Below are 24703 nucleotides of genomic sequence, written 5' to 3'. Positions count from 1 at the left end.
CTCGTCGTTGGTACTATAAGGTGCGACAATCCAGCCATTGCCCGGCTTTCATCATTTCTAGATGGCATGACACCAAGCCTCCGCGTCGTGAACATCACCACACCGGCCATGGCACCACACATTGTTCACTTTTGCCTGTCGGCTGTCCTAACTGCCTATATTTCATGGACCGTTGTGGAGGTATACTTCTCTCAGACCAAGACCAATCGACACAATACTCCCGTCCACTATGCCGCATCACCTGTTCTCGCCATGATCCTGGCTCCGATTGCCATGACCCAGTACAGCAAGGCCAGGTATTTGTCCAAGATGCGCTCCCAGAGCTGCCTCCCTGCACCTGTGTACCCCCATTCTGACCCGATACTGGGGCTTGATTGGTTACGACTCTCGCTCAAGGCCATGAAGGGCAACGTGCTCCTGGAGCACTGGCAGAGCACCTTCAAGCGCGTCGGCAACACGTTCTGGGTCAAGGCGCTCGGCAAATGGGTTCTCATGACAAACGAGCCGGAGAACCTCAAGGCAATTCTCGCATCGTCCTTTGATGACTGGGTCGTCGCTGGCCCACGACTCGACGCTGTCCTGCCCATCCTCGGCCCTCATGCCATCTTTTCGGCCAACGGTGCGCTCTGGCACGATGCTCGAGCCACTATGCGCCCCAGCTTCGTCCGGAACCAGATAGCCGATTTGGCATGCTTCAAGAAACATGTCAATCGCTTCCTCGACAAGATTCCCAAAGATGGTCAAAGGGTGGAGTTGCAGGATCTCTTGTACAGGATGACCATGGACTCTGCCACCGAATTCATGTAGGCATCTTCCGTCTGCAAGTGGTTCCAATAGTCTCACATTTTCAGGTTTGGACACTCGACAAACACGCTCACAAATCCCTCGGCAGAAGCCGTCGAGTTCTTTAAGACGTTCGACTACGTCAACGCCCGCTCGGCGAACCGCGCTCGCCTCGGCGTCATGGCCTTCCTGGATAGGGATAAAAAGTTTGACGAAGGCCTGCGTTTCGTGCACCGCTTTGTCGATGACTACGTGGAGAAGGTGCAAGCTGAGAAGCGAGCCCCCGAACGCAGCTACGTCTTCCTCAATGAGATGGTCGACTCTGGACGGGATCCTCAGTACATTCGGTCACAGCTTCTTGCCCTTATCCTTGCTGGCCGAGACACGACCGCCGGTATCTTGGCATCGCTGCTATGGGTCCTTGCCAGGCGCCCTGATATCGTTGTGACCTTGAGGACCGAAATTGACAGCCTAGGTGGTGCCGAGATCACGTGGGAGACCCTGAAGCAAATGAAGTACCTGAACATGGTAATGAAAGAAGGTAGGCTCAACTCTACCAAGGTTTTGTGGCGGAAGAAGAGAAAAATATATGTGCTTACAACGTGGTAGCTCTTCGTCTATTTCCTCCTGTCGCAAGCCTCTCCCGCTCTGCTGCAAGGGATACCGTCCTTCCTGTGGGCGGCGGACCCGATGGAAAGTCGCCGGTGTTCGTCCCTAAGGGAAATGCCGTGCGGTGGTCTTTCTTCGCCATCCAGCGCAGAGAGGACATATTTGGCCCAGACGCCGAGGAATTCCGTCCAGAGCGATGGAGCGAACTACGCGTCTCGTGAGTTTCCCCCTATTTTTCTTCCCGATATCGGCTATTGACAGCCGCAGGTGGGAATACATCCCGTTCTCTGGTGGACCAAGGGTTTGCATCGGACAACAGTTTGCGCTCACACAGATGGGCTACTTCCTCGTGAGGCTTTTCCAGACATTTGGTAGCATCGAAGCCAGAGATGATCGGCCCATGCTGCAGGGCATGACGATTACGACTAAGTTAGCCAACGATCTCTGGGTGGGCTTGAAGAGGGTTTGAGCGCCCCTAAGCATACTTTCATACGAACCTGGAACTTCTTATGAGGATTGTTCAGAAAGAAGAGGGAGAGATGCTACTCGTCTACAGATTTGAAGTTTCGCCCGACAATCATATTGCAAAGGATATAGGTTATCTATTCGGATGACCTCGCCTACACTAAAACAACAATCAAGGCCCTAGGCACGGTCCAAAACCGACCAGGCATGGGGATGCGGCCGCGGACCGATAAAACAAGAACTACAAGGACGGTTTACGTCACATGGCCCCTTTGCTCAAAGCTCAGGATAGAGGATCCTTGATATGTCAGGATCACTGTGATCCATGAACCCATATCATCGGATCCTAACCGACGAGTGAGCCATTCAGATTGGGCTCACACTTAGCCAACGAGGGTCTTACCACATAGCCATCATAAATAGACTGGAATGCCTCATGACACTTGGATACTTTGAAGTCATAGTCTATACCTTTGATCATAGTAAACTATACTTCCTTTGATACGATAATACGATTTGTTTGAAAATAACCGGATCGTGACACGAAGCCGACCTCGTTCTAATCTTATTGACAACGGGACGATCATGCCATGGACGCATATCGGCCCCAAAATCGAAACAGGAGGGTTCGGTATCGTTCAGACGGTTCATGTGCACCATGATCTTCATGCTTTTCTGAGTCGGATTCGCACCCCGGGACCCTTGGTCTAGAATTCAAGAACGAGAAGGAATCAATGATTCATCTCGAGCAGCCGCCCAACATAGTCTTTGCGCTCAAAACTCTTACTGAAGGGGGTAAGATAAATTCGCCAGCCGTGTTCTCGAGCTTTGAGAAAGAGAGTAGCAACCTACGAAACTTTCGACGCAAGCACATTGTCGAGCTATGCGCTACATTTCGCATCGGCGACAGCTGCAAATTGTTATTTCCCTGTGCCGAGGAAGAAAAGCTCAAACTCAAGGATAGCGTTGCCAAGGTGAACTCGCGCGCTGCACCCGTCTCCTTCAGAGGGGGCATTTCACTGACACGGTCGACATACAGTGACTTCGAAAGCTGGTCAGAGACGGGTGAGTTGGTGATGGAAAATCATCCATAGTCGATTTTCTCGACTATGTTCAAGACCGGATGCTCGACCCTGACCGTAAGACCAGGGGTACATCTCACAAGGTGTTTAGAAAAGTGCAACAGTGACAGGAATGACCTTACTGGGCATGGCAGCCTGCAAAGAAGCAAAAACGGGACGTTCGGCCACCCTCGTCTATACCACTTGCTTGCTTGATGACTGCCTACGCATGGATAGTACGCACCAGCGTTCGTTGCATAACGAAACCGCCCCAACGAGTACCGGAACTGATGCGAGGGCTGGCGTCAATGAGATTCGGCACTCGACCGAAACCTCAAAGAAAGCTATCATTCCTATATTCGGGAACAGCTTTCAACATGCACCACGCAATACCAGCTTTGGCTGAACACACCCTTCTGGACCTGGCAAGGCTCCTGGGACGCGGCCATATCCTGGGCTAAGACAAAGTGTGAAGGGGGAGTGAAACAAATAAGTATCTCATCTTAAGTTACATAATAGCTGGTGGATAATTGAGGCGCAGCGTTTTGTTAGACGGTCGGCCTATCTAGGACTTTGATGGTGTGGCGGCTGGGAGACCCCTCAAGTAATACGAAGCTTCCCTGCGAATATTATGCTATTTCATTAAGGCGAAGACTGGAACAGAGATTCTCACCGCAAAGCATAGAAAATGGACACAAAAGAAAGGAGAGTATTGTGAGATAACTGGCAAAGTATTCATGGGTATTCATTCGTTTATATCTTCATCACCGTCACAACCTCACGGGGCCAGAGGCGCGTCCTCGCTCTTGCCTTCGCCGACGGGCAGCTCGTTGCTCTTCTCCTCGCCCTTGGTGGTCGTAGCCGAGGAGGCCTTGAAAGCCTGTTCGAAATCGGCAATAATATCGTCGATGTGCTCGGTACCGACCGAGATACGGATGAGGTCCTGTGGAGGTGGCGTTAGTCATTGTCTTGTTCGGAACCACGATACTACTTCTTACCTCGCTGACGCCAGACGCCTTCTTCTCCTCATCGGAGAGCTGCTCGTGGGTAGTGTTCCAGGGGCTAGAAATTGTTAGCTTGGAGATTTGGAAGTGGCGAATATGCAACGTACTGGATAGCGAGCGTCTTGGAATCGCCAACGTTGGCCAGGTTGGAAATCAGTTTGAAGTTGTCGACAACTTGGGAGCCAGCAGCACCGCCGCCCTTGACACCGAAGCTCAGGACACCACCGAAGCCACGCTTGAGGTACTTCTTGGCTGTCTCGTGGTAGGGGTGGCTCTCGAGACCAGGGTAAGAGACCCAGTTAACGTAGCTGCTGTTCTCGAGATACTTGGCGAGGGCCAGGGCGTTCGAGGCGTGGCGCTCGGCACGCAGCGACAGGGTCTCAATACCGATGAGGAGCTGCTGGGCGGCGAAGGGGTTAAGAGTGGCGCCGAGGTCGCGCAAGATCTCAACGCGGGCGCGGATGGCAAAGCTGATGGGGCCAAAGGTCTCCCAGAACTTGAGGCCGTGGTAGCCCTCGGAGGGCTCGACGAACTGAGGAAAGCGCTCGGCGTGCTCGCCCCAGTTGAACTTGCCGCTGTCGACAATGACACCGGCGACGGTAGTACCGTGACCACCGATCCACTTGGTGGCGGAATGGACGACAATGTCGGCGCCGTGCTCGATGGGGCGGATGAAGTAGCCTCCGGCACCGAAGGTGTTGTCGACCTGGGGAATGTTAGCGGACGCACAGAGATGCAATGGCTACTGGGACAACCTACGATGACGGGCACACCCTTGGCGTGGGCGACCTTGGCAATGGCCTCGAGGTCGGGGACGTTGTACTTGGGGTTGCCAATGCTCTCAACGTAGACGGCCTTGGTCTTGTCGTCGATCAGAGCCTCAATGTCCTCGACCTTGTCGCCGTCGGCGAACTTGGTCGTGATTCCGAGGCGGGGAAGGAAGACCTTGAACTGGTTGTAGGTGCCACCGTACAGCAGGGACGTGGAGACAATGTTGTCACCGGCGTGGGCGAGGGCATTGATGGCGATGAACTGCGCAGACTGACCGGAAGACGTGGCTACGGCAGCGACACCACCCTCGAGAGCGGCAATGCGCTTCTCGAAGACGTCGACAGTAGGCTGTGAGGAGGGCGCGTTAGTTGGTGCGCCCATGAAAGCCGATGCTTGACGGAGCGACTCACGTTTCCGATGCGGCTGTAGATGTTGCCGAACTCCTTGAGGCCAAAAAGCCTAGCACCGTGGGCCGAATCATCGAAGACGAAGCTCGTGGTGGCATAGATGGGGACAGCACGCGACTTGGTGGTCGGGTCAGGCTCCTGGCTTCATTCGAGGTCAGTTCAGGTGGTTCTTTGCGAGGCACCAACACAATGGGGCCAGTAGGCCATCGCGACGTACCCAGCGTGCAGCTGCAGCGTCTCGAAGTTCTTGGGCGCCTCGTCGGCCATGGCTACAGCGTTGCGAAAGTATGGGGTGAAAGTGTGTAAGAGGGAGAGAGAGAGAGAGAGATGCGGCGAAGTTCGCGATCGGTCTCTGTAGACGTCGCGAGAGAGAAGACAGCTTGGGAAGGGGTAAGCGTCACAGGCTGGAGAGCGAGAGAGGTGAGGAGCAGAGGCAGGTCAGGTCAGCCGAGAGGAGGGGAGGTGCTCGGGTTTTGGTGAGGACATGATGCCATCGAGGGGGCCAGCAGTGAGAAAGCCAGCCCCGCGGCCGCTAGGCCTGTCGGATAGGAAACGCAGCTCAGCTTTTAGCCCCTCCCCCCACCTCTCCGTGGAGTGACGAGGTGCTGCAGTACAGGCACAGGCACAGATTACCCGATGGCTTGAGCCACGGGGGCGGTGATCGCATGTCTTTCTGAGGCCTGGCGACGCGGGTGAGTGGGCGAGTGGGCGAGTCGGGGTCCAGCCCAACGCGTTTAGAGTCCGATATAGGAAACGGTGTGGGGTTGGCGCAGAGCACGCCATCGACGCGAAAATGCCATAGCTCCTTTGAAGAAGGTCGTGACAGGCGACATCCCGCGCTGGCGGGCCACGATGGTCCATTTCGGGATTTGAAGGTGTAAGAGAAGCCACTCAGGATTAGGCTCAGCGGCATGGGCATATGGGCATATGGGCGTGCGAGAGCAGAGGCAGAAGAGGCCTCGGGATATGACAAGGCGCCATCGTGCTTGCCTCACGAATACACCAGATCTGGGCCGGCAAGAACGTGCCCTCTGTGCCTGCCATCGTTGCGCAAAGGGTACTACCTACCTGCATAGGTACCTCCCAAGCTGCCTACCTGATTGACCAAAAAGCCCCAGCCATAAGAAAAAAAAAGGAGGGGCACAAGCAGGGGCACCCAACAGGGTTTGGTGGGGAATGGAGGGGTAGTTTCGCTTGGTGAGGCAGCAGTTGGGATCTACATGTACCATGTACACACCAGAAGAAGAAGAGGGTGAGCTGCTGAAAGTGAATGATGGGTGAACGCACAGCAAACTACACACCCTGATGAGCAGGGGTTCATTATCCTTTCCAAAAATTCATCATAATGCATCATCATTATCGCCATCACTAGTCCCTCATCTGACTACATGATACGTCCACCCAACGCAGACCAGATGCATGACGATGATCCAATTCGCGGACTAACTGAACGCCTGTTTTGGATGACACCTACGAGCGCTAACCATCGCCAGCGGCAGTCTCACTGCCGCCCGCATACTGAGCAGATTCACCGTCACAGCGAGCTTTCGTCCCGACACATATCCCACCACCCCACCGTTCATCGCGTCTTCTGCCGTCCACCCCACCAACGTTTACGCATAAGCCTCCTGCTTCACCGGCGGCGGCGGCGCGAGCCCCGAGGGCGCAGGCACGGGTCCCGGCGCCGCCTTGCGCCTCAACCCGCCCTTAAACACAATCTTGCCCGTGAGCGCCGCCGAGGCCGACCACGCGACGAACTGTGCCGCCGCGAAAATGGCATCCGCCCGCGCCGCGCCGCACACGGAACCGCGGCAGAATCGCAGACGGCCCAGAAAGACGGACAGCGCGATGAAGCCCGCAAAGTAGAAAAGCGTGTTGATGAACTCGCACGCCATGGCGGCCCAGGGGTGGGACGCTTTCTCGTGTCAGCATGATCTCCTTCTCATCTTGATGCAGACTGAGCGTCCAGGATGTGGGAGATGAACAGGAAGCAACTCACCACGTGGAGCGTAACGCGGGACGACCTCCAGATAGACAATCGACAGGAGAGAAATCAGAGGCGAGACGATGAGAAAGTTGATCTGCGGCGGCGACGCCGTCAGAGTGCTCACGTTGTACCAGTTGGCCACTGCTGCGCGTTAGTGACGCCCGTTGTGAGCGACGAAAGGCGAGTTGGACGTACCAAAGGCCGACAGGACGAGCACGGCCATGGCCAGGAAGGCCTGGACGACCCTCAGAGGAAGCATCAGATTAATCGCCATTGTTGTTCTTGTATGTTCGACTGCGTATTCGTTTCTTCTTATCGTAAAGCGATCGGAACGTTTCCCAATTATTCTCCAGCGAACTCAACCGGCAAGCTCACTTTTGATGAGTAAAGATATACAACGGAAGGAGAATCGTCGAAAACGAGAGCCCTGCTCAACGAGGTTACTGGAATGACAGGTGGGATGAGGAGTATGGAAAGAGAGGAAGGTAAAGAGAGGAAGAGGCAGAGATGAGAGAGAATGAAACCTGCAAAGCACGGGAGTCGAGACGATAGATAATCACGACAATGCCAAGCACTTCATCAAGGGGGCGGCGGCAGTCGAGACGCTTTTGTCTGGTGAGAGGACCCCCGTCGTCTGTTTCGTCACTCGGGCGGTATCGTGCCCCCCTTACGACTTCTGGGCTGGGGGGCGCATAAGGCGTGTGCACGCACGCGGTGACGGATGGCCAGGTTTGAGGGTCAACCCGAAACAACGCACTTGTCGGGGGCGTGCCCATGCGTTTGGGGACCCAGCGAAGATGGGATGGGTGATTGGCGGGCGGGCTGCCTGACTACCAATTTGCCTCCATTCTATGATCGCTGCATGTTCAAGCGAGTCGACGTCAAAATAGCAACATGGCAGGGTTGGTTCAAAGGTATGACATGCGCTGCGTCGACATTCAGGGGAGGGCGCTCTCTGTTCCGAGCTGCTCATCGTCTAAGGCAGGACAAGCACTGACCCCACCAGGCCGAGCTCCGATCAAGTCGGCAAGTTTGACTGCCAGCCCTAAGTCGTTCATGAGCACTCGACTCGAGTGCGACGCCCAGATCGGAATCGCCTGAAGTTTGACGTCAGGACCAGTTTCATCATGCCAAGACGATGCGCTTTGTGTCTTCAGGTCTTCAGGTTTGTTGGTTCAAATGGTCGGATGGTTCAGATGGAGAGGGTTGCGAGAGCCGATCTTCCGGGCGCAAGAGGGAGAGAGAGAGACATACACACACCAGAGAGACGTCCCCAGATTTAGAGACCAGATGGCGGGTTGGTTCGTCTTGGCATGTCGACGATGTAAGGTCGAATGATGGAAGGAACATGGAGCGTACATATACATATGGGTGGGCATTTTACCTTAGACGTGACCTCCTGGTATGATGGGCTCCTGGTAGATTGGCCTCGAAAGGGAAAGGTCGTTTTAGCAGTGTTCAATCCCGACTTCCCGTTATTACGCAATGGTTGACACCTCGTTGTACAAGATTGATGCGCAATGGTGGCTTTGTGGCTCACCCCCGGTCGACCCGCGTCGCCGAACGGCACGACTGCGCGCGTGAAGAAAGCGGGCAGCTGGGAAGACCGGCACCCGGATCGGAGGAATCGGATGGGCGATCATCGGGGTCGGGTCGCTTGTGGCTCGCCGGTATTGGCCAGAGAAACCGGGGCGAGCGGTGCTAAGGACAGATCCTTGCATGTGAAAGCTGGGGTATCTCATTTCCGGTTGAGGGTCAGCGTAAGCACGATTTCTAGCTTCTCTCATTTGCTGTTGGATAGTTGAGGATCGGAAAGACAGCGGTGGCTGAGGTGAGAGCAGTTGGCATTGAGCAGGCGAATCGAGAGGCATCTCGTGTCAGCTGAGCGAAGGTTGAGAATGAGTCTATCTTCTTTGTGTGCCTGTAGTAGTCAGCAGAACGGTCCCTGGTAGGTACCTAGCATCCTGGTGATCTGGGCCGCATGACCTAAGGCGGCACTCAAGGTCAGCATGTCAGGAGCGGCTTAAGGGGTAACATCACTGAGGGTACCTAAGTACAGTGCTGAAGACTGCTGTAGAGCCATTAGCTTCCGGCGGTGCCTCTCGCATGCCAAACATGACAGCACAAGACATGCATGCAAACACCAAGACATGCATGCCGACATGCATTCCAGCATGGCGAGCTCGCAACGACTGATCTCTCATCTTCCTCCTCGCGCACCTCGCACCAGAGACAGCGCCTCGGTTTGCCACGGGGAACGCGTACCAGGTTGGGCCTAGGGCGACGGCTACTCTGCTGTAGTCACACAGGGCGCAGTGCGGAAACCCCAGGCTGTGGCGGGGCGCCCACAGGCCCACTGTGGAGGTGCCGAGGCACAGCTGAGGATTGGTCCTGAGCTCCTCGGCCTTCACGTCGTCCAAGGAAAGCAGTCCGAGCCTCTGGAGCCTTTCTCCTCATTTCATCTCTGTCCTTCCCATCCTCAACTCCAGGTCGAGAAGCCCTCCATTCATCGTCGCCCAGCCCACCCTCGTCCTCTTCTTCCTCCTGTATCTTTTCCATTTTCGATACAACTGAGCACCCATCCGCGGCCATTGTGCTCCCCTCGCTCCGTCTGCGACCATCCCCTCCTCCTCCTCCCCAAGGCCCCTCCCTCAGCATCCCATCACCACGACCTCGCCAACATGGCTCCCGCCGTCGACACCGCCGCGCTCATCAAGAAGCTGTCTGCGCCCCCGCCGCCCGGCTCTCCCTATGGCCTCCCCATCCCGGGCTCCGAAAAGGAGGGTCGTTCCGCCATCTACCGTCACTGGCGCGCTCGCGATGGTCCTTTGATGACCACCCTCGACCCCAACATCCAGACCATGCACGACACCTTTGAGGCTGCCGCTCAAAAGTACCCCAACTGGCGCTGCCTCGGCCACCGTGCCTGGGACCCGGCGACGCGCGACTGGGAGAACAAGTACACCTGGATCTCCTACAGTGAGGTCGCTGAGCGCCGCAAGAACTTTGGCGCTGGTCTCGTTGAGGTCCACCGCGAGCTCGGTGAGACTCGAGAGAAGTACGGTGTCGGCCTGTGGTCGCCGAACCGCCCCGAGTGGCACATCACCGGTACGTTGCAATGACGAGAGACACGGAGTGCCATGCATGGGAAAAGTGTGACAGAAATGCTGATCCCCACTTCCAGATCTCGCTGCTGCCTCGCAGTCTCTATACACCGTGTCTCTCTACGAGACCCTGGGTCCCGAGACCACCGAGTACATCATCAACCACGCCGAGCTGACCACCGTCGTCACCTCGCTGCCGCACATTGCCACCCTCCTGAAGCTCGCCCCGAGACTGCCCACCCTCAAGGCCCTCATCTCGCTCGATGCCCTCGATGCCGGTGAACAGGCCGGCCACTCCAAGCTTTCCGTCCTGACCGACATTGCTGCCAACCTTGGCATCAAGATCTACTCCATGGCCGATGTCGAGGCCATTGGTCTCCGCTCTGGCCGCCCCATGCACCCCCCTCGCCCCGAGGATCTCCAGACCATCAACTACACATCTGGCACCACCGGACTCCCCAAAGGTGTTGTCTTGACCCATGCCAACGCCGTCGCTGCCGTGTCCGGCGGCAGGGCCTTCTCTACCGTTTCTCACGTCGACATCCACCTGTCCTACCTGCCTCTGGCTCATATCTACGGCCGCATGATTGACGCCATTGCCCTGGCAGAAGGTGCCAGCATCGGCTTCTTCCGCGGCGATGTTCTCGGCCTCGTCGAAGACATGAAGATTCTGCAGCCCACCGGCTTCATCTCCGTGCCTCGTCTCTTCAACCGCTTCAACTCGGCTATCAAGGTGGCCACAGTTCAGGCCGATGGCTTTAAGGGCGCTCTGTCTCGCCGCGCCATCGACACCAAGAAGGCCTCGATGAAGCTGCCCGCTGGCAAGGCCCACAACACGCATTTCCTCTACGACAAGATCTGGACCCCCAAGGTCAGGGCTGCCGTCGGTCTCACCAAGGCTCACAGCATGATCAGCGGCAGTGCTCAGCTCGACCCTGAGGTCCAGGAGTTCCTCCGCGCTGCCTTCGGCAACAACTTCATGCAGGGATACGGTCTCACCGAGTCGTACGCCGTGTCCTCTGTCCAGCACAAGACGGACTTCTCCACCGGTAACATTGGCGCCCCTTGCTACTGCAACGAGATCTGCCTCGAGTCCGTTCCCGATTTGGAGTACAACGTCACCGACAAGCCCAACCCTCGCGGCGAGCTGCTTCTCCGCGGACCCAACATCTTCAAGGAGTACTACAAGAACCCCGAGGAGACGGCCAAGACCATCGACGCCGACGGCTGGTTCCACACGGGCGACATTGCCGAGGTCGACAGCCTCGGCCGCTTCAAGATTGTCGACCGCAAGAAGAACGTCCTCAAGCTCTCCCAGGGCGAGTACATCTCCCCCGAGCGCATCGAGAACGTCTACCTCGGCAGCTCCAGCCTTCTCGCCACGGCCTACGTCCACGGCGATCCCCAGCAGTCCACGCTCGTCGCCGTCTTTGGCATCGACCCCGAGAACTTTGCACCATTTGCGAGCAAGCAGCTCAAGAAGACCATTGACAAGGCCGACACGGCCGCCCTCAAGGCCGCCGCGCAGGACCCCAAGGTCAAGAAGGCGCTGCTCGCCGAGATTGACAAGATTGGCCGCAACCACAAGTTCAACAGCTACGAGCGCGTGCGCGCCATTCACCTGGCCATCGACCCCTTCACGATCGACAATGAGCTCCTGACACCGACGTATGTACTCGCGTGCTTTCTTGCCCAGAAGACTTTTACTAATCATGTCGATGCAGGCTCAAGCTCAAGAGACCGCAGACGGCCAGGGCCTTCCGCGCCGAGATTGACCGCATGTACGTCGAGGTTGAGGCCGAGACCTCGACTAAGGCCAAGCTGTAAGCGGCGCGTGGTGTCGCCATGGAGTTGGCTGCAACGGAGCCGTCATGACCGATATCGTATGTCGGAAGTTGCTGAAGCTTGTATCATATCCGATCATAGTCTGAAATTTGAGCGTCTCGCCATTCGATTGGCACATTCATATTCGTCGTCATGGTTCTGCTTGTCTTGTGCAACCCAGATTGTGCTGTGCAAAATACAAATACACATGACAGTGTCGGAAGATCTGAGCTGTTCGTCATGATGACAAGTATTCTGCATTTTGACTTGTCCTACCCCATTGCCATATGCGCCAGCACCTGCCCTGATTCAACCGCAAATCGCCAAACCGGCACCCCCTAATGATGATACATTCCAGTACGTTCCCGCTTCACCCCAACCGCCCGAAGACGCGAGATCGCTCTCCGTCGCCGCCGTCCAGCTTTCGGTTGAGGAACCCCCAGTCGCCGCCGTTTTGCCCTCGCTTCCTAGCGATGTGCTGCTGCCGCCGCCTCGGCCGGCCGCGCCGTCGCCCCCATGGCCACCGAGCGGTGGTCCGTCGTCGGCGAGACGGAGAGACGCCAGCGCGTCGGAGAGGATATCAGCCACGCGCCTCGCCATGTCCGACTTCTTCCCCAGGTAGAAAAGCGTCCGGATGCAGTCGTCAGCGCGCTCGAGGCTGTTCCAGCCTTCATGCGGCCCGCCCCACGACCGCACCAGGCCGTACCGTCGATAGTTGTCCGCCTCCTCCATGATCAGCACCGCCGCCCGCGAGAAGGCCCTAATGAGGATTATGGTCCACGGCTCGGCGAGGACGGTCCCCTCGTTGACGGCGTGGTGGAAGCCCGGCAGGTGCGGCTCCGTGCCCGCCGCTCGGGGTGTCGCGACGCCCGCCAGGTCCGCCAGCTCCCTGACGCTCGTCTCCCGCATGGCGGCCACCATCCTGGCAGCGGCGCGCCTGCGCCCCGCTGACGGCAGACCGAGGCCCTCGTCGTCAATCTGCTCGACGAGGTCGGCAAACATGAGCACAGCGAGGTGCCAGTGGGCGGAGATGCAGAAGAACCAGCTCCGTATGCGACCAGGCACGGCGTCAAAGTCGCGCAGCAGGTCGCGGAAGAAGGCGCCGTGCGTAACGTTCCAGTATCGATAGAGCGAAGTCGTGGCCGCGAGAGTCTCCTCGATGCGCGCGCCCGCTTGACCGCGCCGGAGGAGGGTCTGAAGGTAAGAGACGTGACGGTACAGTAGGACCTTGACGGGACCGGAGCGTGTCACGGCCTCGGCGGCGTCTTCGTAGGAGCACGGCCAGCGTAGGCGCTGAGAGGGCGCCTCTAGCGTATCTTTGATGAAGAGATCGACATGCCACCTGTCATTTTCTGCTTCGCTGGGCGGGAGGTCGTCGTGCTGGCAGTCTTGGTCCGTCACCGTCACAGGACGCTCGTCCATGGACGAGGAGAGCGTGTCGAACATGACAGCGAGCCAGTAGAGTAATCCGACTGTCGTCTCGTTTTCGGGTGTCATGATATGCATGGCTTGGGTCGCGGTGCGCCCTTGTGCCTTGGCTGCCTTTTGGCTAGCTGAAATGAAGCGAGACTTGAGAATGTGCATCTTTCGAGTAGCCCTCTCAATATGGACGGGAGGGCCGTCCCTCGAGATGGCGCACGCGATTCTCGACATAATTGACCCTGTCTCGAAGGCACCATCCAGAGTTCGCGCACGCTCACGCTCGCCGAGAAAGTCATCGACGTCATCCTGCGCCCATGGCCTCTGCGCGAGACTGAGGACCATCTCAGCAGCTGCGACCCTGTAACACTCGATGTATTCCGTCTCCTGCAGGGCCTTCTTGGATTGGTTCCAAAAGTATCGCTGCAGGTCCCGATCGAAGCTCTCCTCGACAAGTTCGTCAAAGGTCTCATGCGGTGAGGCAAAGCGTGGGACTGGATAGGTTTCGCCTTGTCGCCGACTTCCCTGCGCCCACTGCGTTGCAAACGCCATGATGGCAAAATGGAGCGCTCTGTCCGCAGACCGGCCTTCTAATGCCGTCATTCTCACCAGACCCGCGGTCTGCGCAGCGCGGTCAAGTTGAACAGTTCGGTGAAATATGCGGTTTGACCACGAAGGCCCCCACTCGGCGAGTCTGCGTCCTTCGTCCCTGCCGCGGGCGCCTTTGTAAGGGCATGTCACTTCGGTGAGCCAGCAGGAGAGACTGTGTTCGAGCACGTCGTGGTAAATTTGGAGAAGATTGGTCGAAATGAAGCCGCTGTTGGTTCTGGAGACAAGGGCGTTGGAGGCGCAAAAGGGGGACAGGGAGGGGCTCGAAGGCCGGCGGTTCCGTCTCCGGCGCTTGTGTGCTCTCTCCCCTGGTATTTCTGCTGGAAGATCAGACATTTCTGAAAAGAGGGGCGATGAAGTCAAGTCTTGAGGTGAGTATTCGAAGGGATTGGTGAATTCTGTCGACTCGGAAACGCTGACGCGGGCGTCACAATCAATGTCTGGTAGCGGTGGAGGCCAGACGAAAGGTACGTGGCCGGCCGAGGACTCCCGGAATAGTACTTCAAGCGTCCCTGATGCCGCAGGATCGGTTTCTGTGGTCGCAGTGTCGACGGGCTCAGGCATCCCTGCGTAAAGGCTCGCCTCGAAGTTCACTAGTAGCATGTCTGGCGGCTGGGTGGGAAAGTTGAGAGGCTCGTCTAGATCGATAAAGGCCACAGCTGGGTCAGCGGGAAGACTTGTTTGGAGGTTGGTCCGTTGCCACGAAACCTCGCCTGCCACCTGTCCAGGGCATGTTTCGTTATGTGCGAATGGTTCTGTCGGTGTTGTTTGTGGAAGGCGGCTTGCATGGTCGAGTCCAAGGTCACCGCGAGAGGCTGCCTCAATAGCACCGGCAACTTTGAGTTGTGACCATGCCCATTCAACGGTACACGTCTTGTTCGTCTTTTGACAGTAGGAACAAGGTCGAACCTTGGGTGCTGAGCATAAATCAGCAATGAGCATTACAACTTGGGATAGGGAGTAACTGTGTGCGGCATGTTTGGAGTCCGGTTCATTGAGGGATGTGAGGCACTCACGTTGGAGACCCTGGTCTAAGAGAGATATGGCACTGCCGGAGGTCTGCTCTGGCAGTACGAGTCGAGGAACGTCACAAGCCCTCTTGGACTTGCGACATTGGTCGCAGGCGTTGTGATATTTACGCATCCCCAAGAGCAAGGTGGGATCCTGTTACTCTTGGCAGTGAAAATGCGAAGGGGGACAGACGAAAAGAGGCGAGTAGGGTTCATCCCACCAAGTCAGGGGAGGAAGGCAGGAGTGGATAAGGGAGACGCAAGACGGGGGCAGGCATGACCTGCGGTCCCCGCCCGAGTTGTCACCCCCGCATTTTGGCTCCGCTACCCCGGACCCACCCTCGGTAGGCCCCTCCAGGACAACCCCTCCAGGACAACCCCCCCAGGAGCTACTGTACTAGGACCTGCCCTGTTCCTGTTTCTTCTTTGCACTTGCTCTACCCAGGTAGCTATCTCGGGGAAGGGGGCAGGTGCAGTGGTTACCACTTGCCGTTCTTCGCGGTGCCGAGGCCTCATCACCAGCGCTTCACCGTTGCCAACGGGACTAGAACCACCATCTTGACCGACCGAGGCCGTCTCACACGTATGGCTCGCTGTTCACTGAGAATCATCGGTATTAAAGCATTGAAGATTAAGACAAACTCTTTTCTTGACTTCCGACCTGAGCAGAGTCGTCGACCATCACATCATCACGCCCGAAGAGCTTCATACGCCGCAGCTTCAACCCCAACCCACAGATTCAGCACCTTGCCATCAGCAAACGGCAGCAGCTGCGTCGCCACCATGCCAGCGATGCCCTTCTCCCGGTCACACCACCACCACAGATTTGCCAATCCAGCCCAATGTCCTGTGCCCTTTGACCTTCCAGTTGCGTCTGCATTTGGCATCATAAACGTGATGCCCCAACCCTGAGGCGCGTTATCGGCCGTCGGATACAACTCGCCCAGGGGAAGTGTGAGGTCAGGCTTTGCCGCCGGAATCCCTTGGCGGCTGTAGTTGGGAAACTCGGGGATCTGGTTACGAAACATCTCATCGACCGTATCCTTGCGCAGTATCTGGGTTCCAGTCCGTGCGCAAGTGCCATCATTCAGGAGAACAGCCAGGACCTCTGTGCGGCAGCCGTTAGTACAATACGTGCTGAATGTCCGCTCACTGGATGGTGAACTCACTGCAGTACTCCTGCGGTCTCGCGAACATGCCGGCACCACCGCTGTTGAATACGCTGGCGACCTCGTCGTTGTTGTTGGGGTCGATCACCAATGGCAATCGCTGGAGATGGTCTCTCGGCCTCAGCGTGCCATCAGCATCCCTCTGATGCATGTACGCCAGCCTTGAACGCATGTCTTCACCGGGGATCATCGACATGTCGACGATTCCGAGCGGTTGAAACAGCCTCTTCTGCAGAAATTCGTTCAACGTCAGGCCTGTCGCCCGCTGCAGCGCTACACCCGCCCAGTCGATATTGACGCCATACTCCCATCCCTCGCCAGGTTGGAAGAGCAAAGGCGTCTTCATGTCCTCAAACCGGCCAGAGAACTCATCCACTCCTGCCGGAAATGCCCAGTCTCTGAGTCGCTCGTTGAAGAAGGTATATCCGAAACCCGCCGTGTGCGTAAGAAGCATTCTCAATGTGATACTCCTCTTCTTAGCCTCAAGCGAGCCGTCAGCCCGCAACACCTTGAGGTCTTTAAGCTCTGGACACAACTTCTCCAGGTGGTCGCCATCATCGAGCTTCAAAATGCCCTCTTCAACGAGCTGCATACAGGCGATACCGGTGAGGAGCTTGGTGCAAGAGGCGATCCAGAATATTGATTCGAGAGCCATGGGGTCATTGGAAGCAACGCCGCGTTTTCCTGCCGCGTGGGCAAAGAGCTCGTTTCCGTCTTTGCCGATTATGACAACCGTGGCGCCTGGGATGTCAGACTTTGTGTCGGCGCAGGCATTATCGACGATTGCTGTGAGGCGCTCGACGGCTTTCGTTTCAAAAGGCATGTTCAAGGGACGAACTCCTAAGGGAAAGAGTGTGCACAAGTGGCGTGAAGTAAGCGGTCAACGGAGAAGAAAGAATTATAGAAGCAACGCTTTCAACGTCATCCTCGCGGATTCGCAAAAAGTCGAAATATATACCACCAGGCCAACAATATCACACTACGAGACTAAGACGCATCCTCGAACAATTCCCCCGCACAACTCCAGACTTAACCCCCGCAAAACGCCCACAACGACGCGGCATCACTGACTCGTGACACCAACACGAAATCACTGTTACCGCAATGGGCAAAGCGTGCGGCGCCAGCTCCGCAACACCTCGGACAGAGGGAGCCGCAGCCGCGTGGGTTGCGGTAGACATCGCGCATGAGATCCACCGGGAGCGTTGGCTTTCTGCGGCTGGCGATGCGAATGGGATCCACCGAAAGTGTTGTCATATTGCGGCAAGCCGTCCGCAACAGTATCACTGCAGAATGCGAGTATCGCAACAAGGAAACTCTCGGTGCTACGGAGACGCAATGACCCCGCGATGGGCATTTGTGTCATGAAGGCAGCGGGCACGAGCTCGCTTGGCACAAGCAACTTGCCTGGTAAAGGCAGGTATAAATGAAAGGGTCAGAATGCTCGCCAAGTTGGTATTCAGTCGAGAGCAAGCGGACCAACACTACACGACTTAGCTGAGAAACATCCGTACTCGAATACTACGCAAGCGAATCTTCGAAAACCTCTATGAATCATGGGCGAACCACTTGCCGACCGTAAGAAGTTCAACACAGAGCTGACTGACTACTCTTCCCAACATGCTGAGAAAACCGGGCCATACGCCGAGAACCTGGAAGTTGATGCCCTCATCGTCGGTGCCGGGTTCGGTAAGTGGACTTGGCCCCGGATTTTGACCGTACACCCATGCTGATGCCTACGGGCCCAGCTGGCATTTTCATGCTCAAGACTCTCCGCGATCGGGGCTACAATTCTGTGATCTTCGAAGCTGGCAACGACACCGGCGGCACTTGGCGATGGAACTGCTACCCTGGCGCCGGCGTTGACTCGGAGGTCCCAGAGTACGAGTTTTCGTGGCCTGAGGTCTGGAAGGACTGGAACTGGTCGAGCAACTACCCCAGGTACGACGAACTTCGAGCCTATTTTGACCATGTCGACAAGGTCCTCGGCATCAAGAAGGACTGCGCCTTCAACACGGTTGTCGTGGGTGCTCACTTTGACACTGCCACCGGCCGTTGGAACGTTCGCACGGCGGATGGCCGAGTGACCAAAGCCCGCTTCCTCGTCCTCGGCACTGGCTTTGTGAGTCTCCAATGCTTCACATTCATCGTGCCCTCGATGCTGACTTGGTGTGAAGGCCGCCCGACGCTACATTCCCGACTGGCCTGGCATGGATAAGTTCAAGGGCGTGGTCCACCACTCCTCGTTCTGGCCCGACGAAGAGGTCAACGTCAAGAATAAGCGCTGTGCTGTCATCGGTACCGGCGCCTCGGGCGTTCAAATTGTCCAGAACTGGGGTCCCAAGGCCGGCCAGGTTACTGTCTTTCAGCGTACTCCGAACCTTGCTGTGCCCATGCGGCGCCGCCAGCTCACAGTCGCCGAGCAAGAGCGCGCCAAGGTCGTGTACCCGGAACTGTTTAAGCTACGCGAGACGAGCTTTGCCGGGTTTCACTACGACTGGCTGGAGAAAAACACTTTTGACGACACGCCTGAGCAGCGCGAGGCCACGTACGAGCGAGTCTGGGCAGAGGGCGGCTTCCGGTACTGGGTGGCGCTCTACAAGGACAACCTGTTCAACCCTGAGGCCAATGAGGCGTCTTATGCATTCTGGGCGGAGAAGACGAGGGCGCGCATCGGAGACCCTCGCCTGAGGGATTTGCTTGCGCCCTTGGTCATGCCGCACTACTTCGGTGTCAAGAGACCTTGCCTCGAGCATGACTACTTTGAGCAGTTCAACCGCCCTTCGGTCGATCTAGTCGATATCAGCAAGGACGGCATCAAGGAGTTTACCGAGACAGGAATCACCCTCGAGGACGGGACACATCACGAATTCGATGTCATCGCGATCGCCACCGGCTTTGTAAGTCCTTGTCCGTTCAAGAGACATGTATCCCAGCTGACTTGGATGCGCAGGATGTCGTGACAGGAGGTATTTCGACCCCACTGAAGCACGAGGCATATCCGTTTGAGAAGCTACGTACTGACAGTCCCCATAGTCATGACGCAGCTCGGCCTCGAGAGCATCGATGGCAACAAGCTCCAGGAAGAATGGGTCCCCGGTGCCAAGACATACCTCGGCACCACCGTCAGCGGCTATCCCAACATGTTCCACATCTACGGCGTCCACGGTCCAACCCTCCTGAGCAACGGCCCGTCGACAGTCGAGGTTCAAGGCCGCTGGATCGCTGACATGATTGACAAGCTGCAGCACAATGATATTCGGTACATCAATCCCAAGCCCGAGGCCGCTGACAAGTGGAAGGAGCACATCCTTGAGCTGAACAACGGGACGTTGTTCCCGACGACGCGATCTACCTACATGGGCGGAAGCATACCCGGAAAGAAGGTTGAACCTGTGTGCTACTCGGGTGGTATTCCTGCGTATAAGGTTGAGATACGCAAAGCACTAGACAGTATGGAGGGCTTTGAGATCGTCAAAGGGTGAAAGTTTAATATCGGTGCCCCTGTATTTCGTCAGTCAGGCCAATTCTAGTCACGAGCTCTCTCACACAATGCGCCCCCGTGGCTACCTGTCGGGAGTAATTCAATGTACTATCGCATGGTAGCGATTAATTACTGTCTCTACAGCTTCTTGCATCAGAAAGGTTATGCCAGACATGCCCGTATTCACCTTCTGGTCGTTGAGAATAAAACGAGTCGAACCCGTGGCACGCGACGCGAAAATGCTACGTGACAGCTGGGTGGGGTTTGTACGACCACGCGGGCTGTGGCGCTGCCAAAGCATAAGGTAGCTAGTGTCATATTGTAGTTTCTCGACGAGGGTCGAAAGCCTGTCGATATATATTTGGCCTAGAAAAGGGATCTAGAGAGGATAAAAGTTCATATGCTAGTGCTTCATCCAAAAAGGTCAAGGATTAGGTGACTACTAAGACAGCGACACGGACTGACGTCATGGCAAGACCTGACGCATATACCTTTATAATAGATCAGTTTGTGTATCGATTGTCTCTTGTCTTTTTTTAAAGATGACTCCTAGGAAGACTGGATTTCCCAGCCCTCTCTCTTTCGTAGTACCTAGTATCGGGTAGGTAGGTTGTGTACTGCCCATTGTTTGCAACGATCAAGTTGACATGCGCTTCATACATGCAATTGTACCTTAGTCACACAAGGATAAAGCCTACATACATTGGTTCTAGGTCATAGTTTAAGAATAAATGCAGTTCTTGTACTCAGGTATAACGACTTTGCATCTGGTAGATGCAATATGTCTAATACTACTAATATGAACGCAACAACTCAATTCACAGAAGCTTAGAGTGAAATTGATAGTCGCTTCCGCTACTTCATCACTCCGATTGCAATAAGTAATTGAGATGTGCGAAAATATGCTATGTTTTAGATAAAATGGATTGATTGTACTATACTTTACTATGAATAATTACTAAGAAGGGCCCCGAATTAGGGCATTAATAATAAAGATTAATTAAATAGATAGTATCTACTATACTTATATCTATATATTGTATAAGTATTCTATTTTTAGTCCTTACTTTTAGTAAATTAAAATAATAGCTCTCATTCTAGTAAGTACTTAGCAGAGAAAATCATACGTTTCTGCCCTTGGGTCCGTGCTTTTCAAGCTAGCGTTGAGAAGGAGGAGTAATAGTGGAATCCCCCTTCGGTACTAACCTTCTACAAACCCTACAACGTCAGTGAGGTGAGCCTATCGCGCGTGACCGCGCCATGAAGATGGCGATGGACGCGCCGACCGCAATCGGTGGCCAGCCACAGAACGCAGATGCTGTTACGAAACAGACTGGCCAAGACCCAAGCTTGCCACAACAGCACCATCAACGAGTCCAACAACAACCTCAGTCTGTGGTGATCGACCTGACGGGAGACTCGCCCCCATCCAGCCCGCACGTCGTAACCCGAGACAATGGCCACGAAGAACGGCCCGCCAAACGGCAGCGTGTTGCGATCGCATCGCGACTCCCACAGTTGCAGCCACGTCCGCAGCCGCAGCCGACGCCAGAACCTCCTCTATCGCTCAATGACTGCATCAAGAGATACGTCATTACGGCATTAGACCGTAAATTTGACAGCTTTGCTGCTATCGAGCCGGCTTTTGATGACCTACTCGACACGCGCAAACTGGGGAACAAGGTAGTGCCCCTCCTTCCTCCTCGTGCAAACAAAGGCTTATGGTGCATACAAACAGATAATCCGAGTATTCGCTGCCGACACCATGTTCCTCGCGCAGTATCATGCATCGCGAGGCTATCTTTCTCCGGAGTACCAAGCTCAGCTGCAGACGGAGGTTGGTGAACATGTCAACACCCTTATGGGCGATCCTGTACGGACCTCCTTCCATATCTTTCCCTTTACCCCCCCCCCCCCCTTTCCACGCTATTTCTACCTCTTGACGCCCACTTTCTATTGTGTAGGTTGTGTCTGACAATGAATTAGTCGTATGGACATTCAACCAATACCAACGGACATTCTTCGCGCTCTGCGTCGACCATACCCCAACAAATCATACCTACACCGAATCGGCAACCCCAGGGAGCCGTGATGGGATGGCAACCGCTGTCAAAACCTCGAGAGTCTTGCGCCGCCCCAGACCATAGTCGACCACATGCGGTGTCGGGGCAGGTCGCAGCAACTGCGGGACAACACGTACGCCTTCCAATTGCGCACTCTCATCCTCCTGCACTCGCCCAACATTCAACACCAGCCCAAACCCCGACTCATGTGCAGCCGACGCACCTGCCATCCACCGCAAAGACGCAGGATGTTTTGCTACCGAAGATTACCACACCACTTAAGAGAAGTGTCTCCAACACTAAGCTCCGTCCAGCGTTCGGAACGAACCCCGTCTCGCCGCTAGGTTTTCGATCGCACGCAAGGGCAACGGCCTGGAAATACAAGAGATCGGTCAAGCCAGAGCGAGCATCTAAGGATGGCACTGCACGGCACAGTAACAAGGGCACTGGGGCGTGGGCGTCTCTTCCCAAACGCCCATACCTGGCATTGCAGGAACGGCGATCTATACAAGCAGGAGCTGCGAAGCTCATTCATCTTCCTCTCGAGGAGCGAAAGCAAACCGTCTGCTGGCCATACCATGTTGACTTTACAGAAGAGGAAGTTGAGGTTGCTCGGCAAGCAGTGCGCAAATACCTGGCACGGCAGCCTCAGAGCGGCAAGATGGCTTTGCGAGAGATACGGCGATTTGCTAGGAAGCATCCGGAACACATTTGCCAACTCGCCAACACATTTGCTCTGAAGGACGGCCTCTCAAGGAGGGATCAGGTGTCGATCAGCAACTTCTTCGAGGACGCCGCTGCAAACAGGGTCAATCGACACAAGGTAGCTACGCGTCTCGAGCTCGACGAGCTCGACGAACAGAATGCTAGAGTCCGTGCCTGCCGTATACCGTCCTTGCTGTTCGCGCGCGAGGTCGATGGCAACCGTGGGTTTGGCAGGACCCGCAAGCTGGTCAACTTCACCAATGAGTTTAGGAAGGCTCTTGAGGACGAACTTGAATCCCGCGGTGATTGGAACAACTGCGCTGGCGATATCATGACCATCACCTGGGTCTCGGACCACAGCTTTCTTTGCGGTGCTACTGCCCATTCTGACTCCCATAACCAGCAATACAACAAGCCTGGCAACTTGCTTCTGTATTCTCCCTCCGACAGCAGGCTCCAAGCATATGCGGACCACCGATTTCCTCGGCCCGTTATCGAGAGCGGCGAGAACTCTACCGAAGCTATGCGAGAGAGTCAAGACCCGTGGCTGTATGCATCTGTCGTCTCTTCGACATATGACGCCACGCGTGACCGGGCTTACACGTCAAGCTTTGACAAGACGGTCAAAATTTGGAAGGTCGATAAGTTCGGCGCTCGGATGGACTGTCTGGGTACTTGGCCGCATAAAGGCCACGTTAATTTTGTCGAAGTTTCCAAGCAAATTGGGTGGGTGGCTACTGCAGCCGACGTTCCCCATGAGGCCGTGAGATTGTACGCCGTTAACGACAAAGACATCTCGATGAGCGATTACATTCCACTGTCCGGGACGCGGGCGTGGAATGAAGACGACAAAGAAACGCAAGCTCCTCAGAAATGGAGTTACTACCCAGCCACCATGCGGTGGGGCATAGCTAAGGACGTACAACACTTTCTCCTTGTCGGCTATTCGCCTCGCAGCATCACTGGGGACGACAACGACATCCCTCTCGAAAAGCGGAACTCGGGCGAGATTTGCCTGTGGAACTGCAAAACGGGCAAAAGTGTCAAAGTCATGACAGGCTCATCCCAGAATGTGTTCGAGGTCGCATGGCATCCGACTCAGCCCTGTTTCATAGTGGCGAGCTCACCATTTGGCAAGCACTTTGACGACCGCGTCAAAACGCAGATTCGTATATTTACACCCGCAGATGTGCCGGAGCTGTATGGCGCGTTCAACGAGGTCCAGTGCCTCGACTGTCCGGCTTCCGACATTAACGAGCTCACTATCATGCCTTGCAGTCTGTCCTGCTGCTACATCACGGCTGCAGCTACGGACGGGAATGTCTATGTCTGGGACACTGCACGCGGTGATAACCCCATCCACGTGCTTCGGCATGGCAGTCCCATCGGTGATGACGTCGGAAACGACGATACAGGCGTCAAATTTACTGCCTGGGGAACATCACAAGACCGGCTTTACACTGGAGGGTCCGACGGCATGGTGAAAGTGTGGAACATTAGGAACCGTAAGAAGCCTCTCGTTCGCGATCTTTTACAGGTCGACGCTCCCATCTCGTCCGGCGTCTTCTCGCCGAACCGTGCGAAACTCGCCATTGGCGATGCAAGCGGACGCGTCTCGCTGCTGTCCGTCGACAAGGCCGACGACCAGCCTGCCAAGTACATCCAAATCCCTCCAGCAACGCAGTCCCTTGTCCACACTACAGCGCGGTCAATCCGGGTGCCTAAGAACTTCACACCCCATCCCACCCCTCCACCCCCTGCCGGGACAGAGTCGGAGTCGGGCATCGATCGAGCCCGGGCCTACATAGCGCAGGGCAATCTCCAGATCCACCAGAACAGGTGCATAGGCGCCGTCCAGGGACCCGCCTACGCCGCCCTCGGCTTCTACCGCGGCGAGCTCCACAAGGACGGCGATCACAACCAGCCGCTGCTCGCCGCCACCGACGCCAAGCAGCAGGAAAACCAGACCATGTTCCGCAGCTCGGGTCGCGTGCGCAGGCACCGCGGCCTGGATCCCGCATCTCCGCCCCTGAGCCAGCAGCACCAGCGCAACCAGGCGTTAGTCCTAGACCTTCGGGCCCTCCCCGAGTCGACGCAGCTCGAGCTCGCGATGGAAGGCGTTAAGCTCGACGATCCGTTGGAGGCTCAGGACTGGGATTTCGAGTATGAGGAAGAGTAAACCCCGTCTCGCCTGGAAGAGGGGCAAGGCGGCGGGGGTTTTGATATTCC

General features: G+C 56.0%; 7 protein-coding genes across 7 annotated transcripts; 4 read left to right on the top strand and 3 right to left on the bottom strand.

Annotated features, from left to right (window-relative positions):
- Positions 1–108: 108 nt before the first annotated feature.
- D7B24_006394 (uncharacterized protein) lies at positions 109–1861 on the top strand (the record flags this gene model as incomplete). The annotated part of the gene is made up of 4 exons (XM_028640525.1): positions 109–803; positions 852–1324; positions 1393–1609; positions 1660–1861. The coding sequence occupies 4 exons, from the start codon at positions 109–111 to the stop codon at positions 1859–1861; spliced, it is 1587 nt and encodes a 528-aa protein (XP_028495276.1).
- Positions 1862–3696: 1835 nt separating this feature from the next.
- Positions 3697–5367, bottom strand: MET17_1 (Homocysteine synthase; the record flags this gene model as incomplete). Its single annotated transcript, XM_028640524.1, has 6 exons — positions 3697–3861; positions 3917–3980; positions 4030–4628; positions 4682–5041; positions 5104–5242; positions 5318–5367. 6 exons carry the CDS (start codon positions 5365–5367, stop codon positions 3697–3699), a joined length of 1377 nt encoding a protein of 458 aa, XP_028495275.1.
- A 1346-nt stretch (positions 5368–6713) lies between these two features.
- Positions 6714–7361, bottom strand: D7B24_006392 (uncharacterized protein; the record flags this gene model as incomplete). Its single annotated transcript, XM_028640523.1, has 3 exons — positions 6714–7015; positions 7100–7228; positions 7283–7361. 3 exons carry the CDS (start codon positions 7359–7361, stop codon positions 6714–6716), a joined length of 510 nt encoding a protein of 169 aa, XP_028495274.1.
- Positions 7362–9768: 2407 nt separating this feature from the next.
- D7B24_006391 (uncharacterized protein) lies at positions 9769–12018 on the top strand (the record flags this gene model as incomplete). Its single annotated transcript, XM_028640522.1, has 3 exons — positions 9769–10195; positions 10272–11859; positions 11916–12018. The coding sequence occupies 3 exons, from the start codon at positions 9769–9771 to the stop codon at positions 12016–12018; spliced, it is 2118 nt and encodes a 705-aa protein (XP_028495273.1).
- A 306-nt stretch (positions 12019–12324) lies between these two features.
- On the bottom strand, positions 12325–17045 carry D7B24_006390 (uncharacterized protein; the record flags this gene model as incomplete). Its single annotated transcript, XM_028640521.1, has 3 exons — positions 12325–14763; positions 15785–16161; positions 16223–17045. 3 exons carry the CDS (start codon positions 17043–17045, stop codon positions 12325–12327), a joined length of 3639 nt encoding a protein of 1212 aa, XP_028495272.1.
- Positions 17046–17778: 733 nt separating this feature from the next.
- On the top strand, positions 17779–19707 carry D7B24_006389 (uncharacterized protein; the record flags this gene model as incomplete). Its single annotated transcript, XM_028640520.1, has 5 exons — positions 17779–17911; positions 17971–18344; positions 18400–19122; positions 19176–19191; positions 19250–19707. 5 exons carry the CDS (start codon positions 17779–17781, stop codon positions 19705–19707), a joined length of 1704 nt encoding a protein of 567 aa, XP_028495271.1.
- A 1259-nt stretch (positions 19708–20966) lies between these two features.
- On the top strand, positions 20967–24653 carry D7B24_006388 (uncharacterized protein; the record flags this gene model as incomplete). The annotated part of the gene is made up of 3 exons (XM_028640519.1): positions 20967–21389; positions 21445–21543; positions 21693–24653. The coding sequence occupies 3 exons, from the start codon at positions 20967–20969 to the stop codon at positions 24651–24653; spliced, it is 3483 nt and encodes a 1160-aa protein (XP_028495270.1).
- Positions 24654–24703: the final 50 nt, after the last annotated feature.

This window comes from Verticillium nonalfalfae (genome assembly GCF_003724135.2).
Source record: "Verticillium nonalfalfae strain VnAa140/NRRL 66861 chromosome Unknown scaffold_45, whole genome shotgun sequence".
Classification (NCBI taxonomy): Eukaryota; Fungi; Ascomycota; class Sordariomycetes; order Glomerellales; family Plectosphaerellaceae; genus Verticillium; species Verticillium nonalfalfae.
This window is presented reverse-complemented; position numbering and strand designations above follow the sequence as displayed.